The following is a 9,057-nucleotide window of genomic DNA, read 5'->3' as shown; positions in this document are numbered from 1 at the left end:
CAAATCCCTTATTCACCTCCTTGGTTTGTTGGCAGGTGACTGACATGAAGACGGTTATCTATAGGGACAAAGCAAAGCGGGCACTGCAAAGGAACAGTCCAATGGGGAAAAAGGAGAGGAAGGAGACATTGCGGGCCAAAGAACTGGAAGCTATTGAGATCCTCCTTTCTTTGAAAGAAGCCATTTTGGACACCCGCCCATACCAAATCTTGGGCCCCTAGTTGCCCATGGCTCACTCGAACCGTTGTATGTTATCATCGACATGCACTTTTCACCAACATGCCAAGTCAATTGCCCTTAAGCTCCTACATGTCCTTTAGCTAAACTACCTAACCATTAGTTGGTTTACTTTTGTAACCGTCTAAGCTCCTCCCCTTAGGAATATCTACCAATGTCTACGTTACCCTTCTGTATAATACCCTCTTCATAATACAACTTACTGTTTTATAAAAAAAAAAAGGGGCGATGCTCCTATGCATGCGCGTGTCCCCTTGTTCTATAAGGACACTAGTAGTTATTAATTAATGTGTATGAAAGCCGAGGCATCTTTTGCCCTCATTTTTTTCCACTCTGAAATTTTCCCTAGTTTGAATAAGGTAGTTTGTGGTAACGCCACAGTACCTGCTTAGTCTTCTTCTCTATATATATAATTAAGAGGAAATGCCGGAGAGAGACTTCCTGAGAGAAAACCGGCCATGGCGGCAGATGCCTGACACTCCCACTCCCTTCGTCTCTCCGCAGATCAGCTCCATCCATCCACCCGCAGCGCCATGTTCCTTTTCGATTGGTTCTACGGCATCCTCGCCTCCCTCGGCCTATGGCAGAAGGAAGCCAAGATCCTCTTCCTAGGTCTCGACAACGCAGGCAAAACAACTCTGCTTCACATGCTCAAGGACGAGGTAAACATTTTCTCTGATCGGCCTACTTCTCTTTTATTTAGGAGATTTCATTCGATGCGGAGTGGATCTAGTTTCTAAGGTGATCTTAGACGTGGCCCTGATGCGCGTCTTCAAGCTCTGGATTTAGGGTTTATGGCTTGTTCTAAGATCACTTCTGTGGTTGTGATCTCTGTGGTATCTTGTGCATCCCTTGTCTGTCACGAACCTATTTTGCACCTGATTATGGTGAAGCAGTTTGTTTTGTTTACTGGATGTTGGCATGTGTATGAAGTATTGACATCACCATGCCAGAATTGACACATTGAATAGTAGTCCTTATACTGCACAATGACATTCTCAAATCATCGAACCAATCTTTTAGCATAAATAATCGCTAGCTGTCTCACGGCTCTTATGAAGCAGAGCCACACAATGACAATAGGATTTTGTGGCCGTCATGTTGGTTGTTGCGGATTGATACATTTACGCATTCTGATTATTGCTCTAGTTGTGACATTCAGCATTGTACTTGATCTGGTGCTGATAAGATCAGAAAGTGGTTAGAAATAGGAAACTCTCTTCTCGATCACTCTAGCATGCAGTGCTGCAGCTCATGCAACTAGGTGGAAATCTTATTGCCTCCTGATGAATGAAGCGGGACCTTTTTTTTTTGAACTTGAATCGAAGTCCAACCATGTGGACTCATGTAACATCGTACATACAGAATAGCTTGCCTTAGAAAAGGAAACAAATGTGTGTGCAGATGCACATAGGCTTATATAAGTGTTGGAACTTATCCTGGATTGCAATGGACTCATTTCCAGTCTATACGTGTGTTTTGTCTCTTGTAGAGGCTGGTACAACATCAGCCAACCCAGTATCCTACGTCAGAAGAACTGAGCATTGGGAAAATAAAGTTCAAAACATTCGACCTCGGGGGGCATGAGATTGCTCGTCGAGTTTGGAAAGATTACTATGCCAAGGTAGGTGGAGATTTCAGTTCTTTTATGCATTTAGTATACAGGAACCTTAAAAATGTACCCTTGTAATCATGTGTGGCTTTTTCCTGTGTATTCTCTTGTCTTATGCTGCTCTCGTGCATGTAGGTTGATGGCATTGTATATCTTGTGGACGCTGCTGACAAAGAAAGATTTGTGGAATCCAAAAAGGAACTTGATGCTCTTCTCTCTGATGACTCTCTGGCATCTGTGCCTTTCTTAATTTTGGGGAACAAAATTGACATACCATATGCAGCATCTGAAGATGAACTGCGGTATTATTTAGGACTTTCCAACTATACCACTGGAAAAGGTAAAGTGAATCTTGGGGATACCAACATGCGGCCTATAGAAGTGTTTATGTGTAGTATTGTGAGGAAGATGGGTTACGGAGATGGTTTTAAATGGCTATCTCAGTACATCAAGTGAGCCAGGTTGAAAAATCTTCACATTTGTCTATTGAACTGTATCTTGAAAGCTCGAGTGTTTGTAGTTATTACCCTATTCTTTACTTGGACTCTGAGGTGTATATGCAGGCTCGGCTTTAGTTGCTTATGTACAAGATGACAAGTTTTTTAGGTCCCTTTTTGATCTAGTTGGAATTACAACCATCTCATTTCCACTGTGCTACAAATAATGCAACTTTTTTGATTGCTTGATCACAACTGTTGGTTCATAGCTGTTTTTCCCCCCAAGCTCCTGCTCTTTCCTTGATATGTAGTTAGGCTATCCACTACAAATCCATTATAGAACAAGCATTGAACTCTGTTAATGTGCCTTACTATGCCCTTCTTTATTCTATGCTGTATAGATATAATAGTTCATTGAACAGAGATGTAGAGAGTTTTTTTGTTAGGAAATTGTAGTTACAACATTAAGTTGATTGATCTAGTGTAAAAGAAAATTAGCAAACACATTTAGTGATGTATTCCCGGTGGAATGGAACACCCTTTGATAGAACAGTTGGTGGAAAAAAAGTGAACAATATATCATTGCCTTGCTATATCACTTGGCCCTAGAAAAATAGGATAGATCTAGTCAAATTTGTGACCTTGAGATTAAATAGTACATTGTAGATGTGGTGTGCTCACCTACATGAGTGCCACACCATATATATGGTGGTGAGGTACCACAAATTTCTCCAAATGCTAAAAATGATGAGGGTTTTGTTCTTGCCACTTGTATTCTATCATGAACCTAACTTTGTGGTACTGATGAATATTTGTACAAGTCTCTATTTGTTTTATTGAAACCTCTATGCTTAGAAACGCCTATGAAGACATGCATAGGCACATGGCCCATGGTCTATACCATGAACCAAGGTCCATGGGACAACTACCAGGCAACTATCGTGACACGTACAATTGTAGTGGTTGACCTTGCCAAGTGTGTATGCAAGTTCAGATCCAAGAAACCTTAGCACTAACAATGCAATTGCAAGCAATAATAGCATACATACTCATTAGCATTAAATCATTGGGCTTCACTTCAATGCCACTTTTACAAATTCCAAATCCTTGAAGTCACAATAAGATATCCATGGCGATATCACCTACACATGCATTTGCTAGCAATGTGTAGACACACACTACCCACACTATCCACGAATTGGCTATGCCAACTTTTGATTCACACATTGACTAGTGCCAACTAGTCAATCAATACATACATAGTATTTCACATGTGAGCAAATAATTGTCACTGCAACCAATAGCTACATGAGCGTTAGCCTTGATATGCCAATCAACAAACAACACAAACTAGCCTATTGAGACATTACATCAGCCATTGTGGTGTACAAACTACTAAATCCATATGATGGTCCTATAGTATCATATTGGACTCTACAATGATGTCACTCTAGCTAGGGTGGCATTGTATGGCACTTTAATGTCAACACCAACATGCAGCATTGCGATATCAACATAGGCAAATATCAAGGATACTAGCTATACACCACATTTCTTATTGATCTCTTTTCTTTTCAACTATACTTTTTCAAAACCTTCTAAGTTATTATCAAAGACTTGTTGTATATATGTATTAATGTAACGTTGATATGGAAAATCTACGTTAATGTTGCTATACACCAAATTGTTTATTGATTTCTTTTCTTTTCAACTATAATCTTTCAAAACCTTTTAAGCTATTATCAAAGACTTGTTGTATAGATGTATTAATGTGACATTGATATGGAAAATTTACATTAATGTTTTGCACTTTTGGAGTTTTGCATAATGTTGTATAGAGGTTGTATGGACTAATAAATCATAGTCATATGATGCTCAAATTCCATAATGAATGATTCTTTGCCTCAATCATGGAATCAATCAACTAGTCACCACATAAGGGGAGCTTTGAGATCTTGAAACAACCTTGTAAAAAAATTAGAGCTCATTTTTTGCAAAAAGCCATTTGGTATATATTTTTATAAATAAGTAGCTAAAATCATGAAAAGTCATAATCATAACATCCTCATGGCTTACATCAAGCTTAGAAATCTAGGTTTTCATAAAAGTGATACTAATTGGAAAATTAAGATATATTTAAAAATCATATTTAAATCATGTATTAATATTTAGTTTGAATTTTTGGACTTTTGGTTGTTAGTATCCTAATTGTCTTTTTCCTTTTTGCTATTTGCGAGTCTCTTTCTCATTCTTCTTTTGTGTTGGGAGGTCAAGGAGAGCAACATATTGATCTTTGGTTGGATGGAAGCATATATCCTAAAGATCCTATACAAAAAAACCTTATTCCTTCTTTGCAATTGCTTACTTAACATTGTTGAGGTCTCTTGGTGATGGTTATAATGGTATTTTAGGATATACACACAATCTTATTGCAACGAGAGATATTCTAAGATTGGAGAATTCTTTATTAACAAATCATAAAGGTGAGTTCTTGTAGAAACTTCAAGATTGTGAATATATCCATTCTTATTGGGGACACAAGTGGCTGGGCGGAGTTCTTCTAGAGCGGTTGGACAGGTTCTATGTGGGAGAGTGGGGGTGCTCTCGTAGAGGCCACGTAGGGCAGTTGATTGGCACCACTTTGTTTGGCTGGGCGGAGTTCTTCTAGAGCGGTTGGACAGGTTCTATGTGGGAGAGTGGGGGTGCTCTCGCGGAGGCCATGTAGGGCAGTAGATTGGCACCACTTTGTTTGATCACTGCCTGGTTCTCCTTACACTTGACGCTCCAGTTTTAGCCATGGTGATCCTTTTTTTGAACTAGCAACACAAGTGAACAAAATGGGGAACTATTGGGCTGAATTAGTCCCTTCTCTAAAAGCTCTTTAACCTGTGTCATAATCTCTTTCTGCTGCATTGCATTGACCTTGTACGATGGCCTATTGGGCGGACTAGTCCTATGAATAAGATCTATTGTATGATATTCAGGCCTCTTAGGGGGTAACTCTCTTGTTAATGAATCTGAGAAACAGTCATTGATATAATCCAAGAATGCCCTTCTCCTTTCATTTAGTACAAACACATTATTATCAACTTCATTAACTTGCTTTGCAGCAACCAAGTACACAGAAATATGATTTTTCATTACAAAAGTAATTGTAGAAGTAGAAACAGCTGCGACAGACTCTCCTTTAAGCTTCACATCTAACACATGAGTCTTGCCCTTATGTACAAGAGTAATTGTTCTATTGTAAGTATCCAAGATAGCATGCTTCTTGTGGCACCATGGAATACCCAATAGAACATCATAGCCCTCTAAAGGCATAATGTGGAACTCCTCTATGTTCACATAGCTCTGAATGTGCATACAAAGCTTGCCAAGAATGGGGGTGACAGGTTTAGTATGTCATGGGCATGCCAAATTAGTTTGTCCAACTGGTCCCATTTCCTCGGGATGTATACCCAGCTTAGCTGCTAATGCTGGTGAAACAAAGTTTTCATGAGCTTCAGGATCAAAGAAAATAAGCACTATGGAATATCTGATCTTTCCCCAAGCTCTACACAATTCTGTAGCATCATCAGTTGATTGATCTCCCACCATATCAAGCACTAAGCTAATGCTGGGCTTCTTTTTACTTGACGCATCTTTATCCTGCGCATCTGTAGAAGATTGTTGTGGGCACTTAGAAGCAATATGGCATTTCTAGAAAGTTCACATATAAAGCATTTCCCAGCCATCATTAAAGCCTTTCTTCAAATGATTTGCCAAAAAGTGGCATCTTCTGTCCTTTGCCTTGTTTAAAAGAAGTCTGAGGCTGTTGCTGAAATCTTTTCTTCCAAAAAGACTTTTTGTAAAGTTGGTCTTTTATGGAAATTGCTTTTTCTTCTTGCCAGGATCCTGCTTAAATTGAGAATCCTTCTTTTCAGGTCCTTTAAAGCTGACAGCTTTTCCTTTCAACAATGCATTTGCCACACCAACATTTTCAATTAATTGTACCATATTTGTAACCTTGGTCTTGGTACAATAATCCCCGACGCAAATTTGTCGCGTCCAATTTATGCCATGTAGTCATGACATCTACTTCAAACATGCTAGTTAACCATGAGGTTGCAAACAACTATTTAAAATGGACCCAAGTGGTACAGAAGTGCAAAGAAAACACAAAACTGTACATTCGATGGAATCAGTCCATCATGCAAAGCATTTCCTTTGAGAATAGAGAGAGAGTTGACCAGAGAGAGCAAGCTCTACCTCCATACATGAGTTAGAGACGAAGAAGTATTCTCCATAGTTGATGTACTTGCAGCAACTTGTCCTCAAATTGAAAACTTCACTCTCAAATCTTCTCCTCTTGGCTATTACATTTTAAAAAAAAGTTCTCTCTCTCTCTTTTGGGAATTTGTGCCCAAATTGTGACACATGGCATACATGTAACAATTTTCTCGTTTAAACCTTTCGGTCTAAAATTCTCCATGATCGGTGCAAAATTTGACCTCGGCACAGACCAGAGAATTAATCCTCGTGCAAAAATGAAAATAATGATGCGAACAAATTTTGGGGTCCAAAAATAGTAACTCCCTAAATTTTAGGGATGGTGACCCTTGCATTCCTCAAGTTGTTATGAGTATCTTTTATCATTGCAACCACATCAAAAAGTGTAATGTGACTCAGTTACGGTGACTTTTATTTCGTGGGCATTCTCACATGTGCATCTTCTGTCTTGGCCAAGCTCATTGTCCTGCACCATCTCTAGTGGCTAAGCACACAGTGCCAAACCATTGACATTCTAATCCTCAGTGCCCATTCAATCCAGTCCCAAGGCTCAGACAAACCATTGGTCCAATTTGTTCCAATGGCTGCCTCTTCTATCCATGCAAAGATCCCAGCTTAATCCAAGAGAACTCTGGGGGTAAAAAGCAACAACTAAAGAAAAGAAAAATAAAATATTTATATAAAGAAAATAAGTAAAGCAACTGCAAAAAGTATCACCACCTAGTGACATTTTCTATAGTTTATGATTCAAAATAGGGCACTAATTTCAGGTTTAATGCTGAAAATAGATCAAATGGAAAAAGGACTAAAATTAGCAGGAAAGCTTCAGGAAAACTTTAGCTCCTTTGGTGCAAGACAAACATGTTTCCAATGACAACCTGAAGGACATGTATGCAAAGGAACTATGTTCAAATGTGGAGAGAAATGGTCTCCCGATCATAAGGCAAAATGCAAAGCTAAGAATGTCAAGGTAAGCACGATCTTTGAGAAAGATTCGGATGTCGAAGCAAATGAAGGCAATGTATTTCAGCTTGAGAGCCCATCCACTCTTGAAGAGATGCATGACCATGAAGAGGACAACCATGAGGAGTTTTATGACCCCATGGATGGTTTTCCATTCGACCCGGGTAGATATTATATGGATGATCCATGGACTGATCTAGATTCCTTGAAGCTATGCTTTGTTTCCCATGATGCATGGAATGGTTCCAAAGGAGATAATACCCTACACCTTAGAGGCTACATCAATGGAAGAATTGCTCATATTCTTATCAACATCGGGAGTACTCATAGCTTCATAAACACAAGGTCTCTTTTGATGGGCTGAAGTTGAGCACTCAAGAAATGCCTTCCTCTCTACGGATTCAAGTGGAAAAGGGAGCTTATGAGAGCAGTAATAAGATTCGCTCTAATGTTCCTATTACTTTATCTTCATTATGTACCACTTGGATGAGTCTTATTGCCTTGGAGATGGGCCCCATTAATATGATACTTGGATGTAATTGACTGAAGAGTATCAGCAGATTTACCATGGATTTGGAAATGCTACAATGGACAACAATGTATTCTTCAAGGGATTGAGAAGAAGAAGTTGGAGGTAATCAACCCTAAGAAGGTTAAGAGGGAAATCAATGTTAAGGCATGTATGTTCACTCTTCTCTTGTCTAAGATTGATGAGGATTAGCCCTCTACACCTGCCAAGGACATGGATCCTTGCCTTTGCAAATTGTTGGAAGATTATGATGATCTATTTCAGCCTCCCTCTTCTCTTTCTCCCAAACGTAAAGTGGATCATGCGATTGACCTGCTTCCAATACCAAGCCTATCAATAAGCTTCCATATCATCTCTCAAAGGTGGAGAGAAGAAGTTAAGGAATTACTTGAGATGGTCATACCACCAAGTCAATCTCCATTTGCTTCTCCCATTCTTTAGTGAAAAGAAGGATGGATCATTCCACATGTGCATATATTATCGTGAATTGAATAAGGCCACAATCAAGAATAGGTATCCAATACTGAGAATTGATGATCTCTTGGATGAGTTGAAGGATACCAAGGTCTTTTCAAAGATTGATTTGCGATTGGGATACCACCAAACAAGTGTGAAGGACAAAACAGCTTTTAGGACAACTGAAAGGAGACTATATCATTTTGCGGTTATGCTCTTTGGTCTTTCAAACGCTCCAACCACATTTCAAGCATTGATGAATAAAATACTTCAGCCACTCTTGTTTAAGAAAGTTTTGTCTTCTTTGATGATATATTGATATATAGTAAGAGAAAAGAAGAGCATTTAGAGCATGTTAAAGAGGTGTTTGACATCTTGAGGAAGCACAAATTGTTTGCCAAAGCATCTAAACGCACATTCATGACCAAAGAAGTAGAGTATTATTGGCATATTGTTGGGGAAAATGGTATCGAGGTTGATTCAAAGAAGGTCCAATGCGTTAAGAATTGGCCTACACCCACAAATACCACATCAATCTTCTTTCTGCCGAAGGT

At 39.1% G+C, this 9,057-nt stretch overlaps 2 protein-coding genes across 2 annotated transcripts; one reads left to right on the top strand and one right to left on the bottom strand.

The window, feature by feature from the left end:
• The first annotated feature begins 636 nt into the window (after positions 1–636).
• On the top strand, positions 637–2,538 carry LOC148039135 (small COPII coat GTPase SAR1A-like). The gene is made up of 3 exons (XM_087675026.1): positions 637–899; positions 1,730–1,861; positions 1,985–2,538. The coding sequence occupies exons 1-3, from the start codon at positions 771–773 to the stop codon at positions 2,303–2,305; spliced, it is 582 nt and encodes a 193-aa protein (XP_087531152.1). The 5' UTR covers positions 637–770; the 3' UTR covers positions 2,306–2,538.
• A 2,538-nt stretch (positions 2,539–5,076) lies between these two features.
• On the bottom strand, positions 5,077–5,607 carry LOC148039134 (uncharacterized). Its single transcript, XM_087675317.1, has one exon. It carries the CDS (start codon positions 5,605–5,607, stop codon positions 5,077–5,079), a length of 531 nt encoding a protein of 176 aa, XP_087531443.1.
• Positions 5,608–9,057: the final 3,450 nt, after the last annotated feature.

Source organism: Lygodium microphyllum, chromosome 3 (assembly GCF_053477565.2).
Source record: "Lygodium microphyllum isolate KBCC chromosome 3, Lygodium_microphyllum_v1.1.10, whole genome shotgun sequence".
NCBI classification, from domain to species: Eukaryota; Viridiplantae; Streptophyta; class Polypodiopsida; order Schizaeales; family Lygodiaceae; genus Lygodium; species Lygodium microphyllum.
This window is presented reverse-complemented; position numbering and strand designations above follow the sequence as displayed.

Coding starts and splice junctions, on each gene's coding strand:
- LOC148039134 (XM_087675317.1), bottom strand. CDS start 5,607: ATGCCTTTAGAGGGCTATGATGTTCTATTGGGTATTCCATGGTGCCAC.
- LOC148039135 (XM_087675026.1), top strand. CDS start 771: ATGTTCCTTTTCGATTGGTTCTACGGCATCCTCGCCTCCCTCGGCCTA. Junction 900..1,729: donor TTCACATGCTCAAGGACGAG/GTAAACATTTTC, acceptor TGTCTCTTGTAG/AGGCTGGTACAACATCAGCC. Junction 1,862..1,984: donor GGAAAGATTACTATGCCAAG/GTAGGTGGAGAT, acceptor TCGTGCATGTAG/GTTGATGGCATTGTATATCT.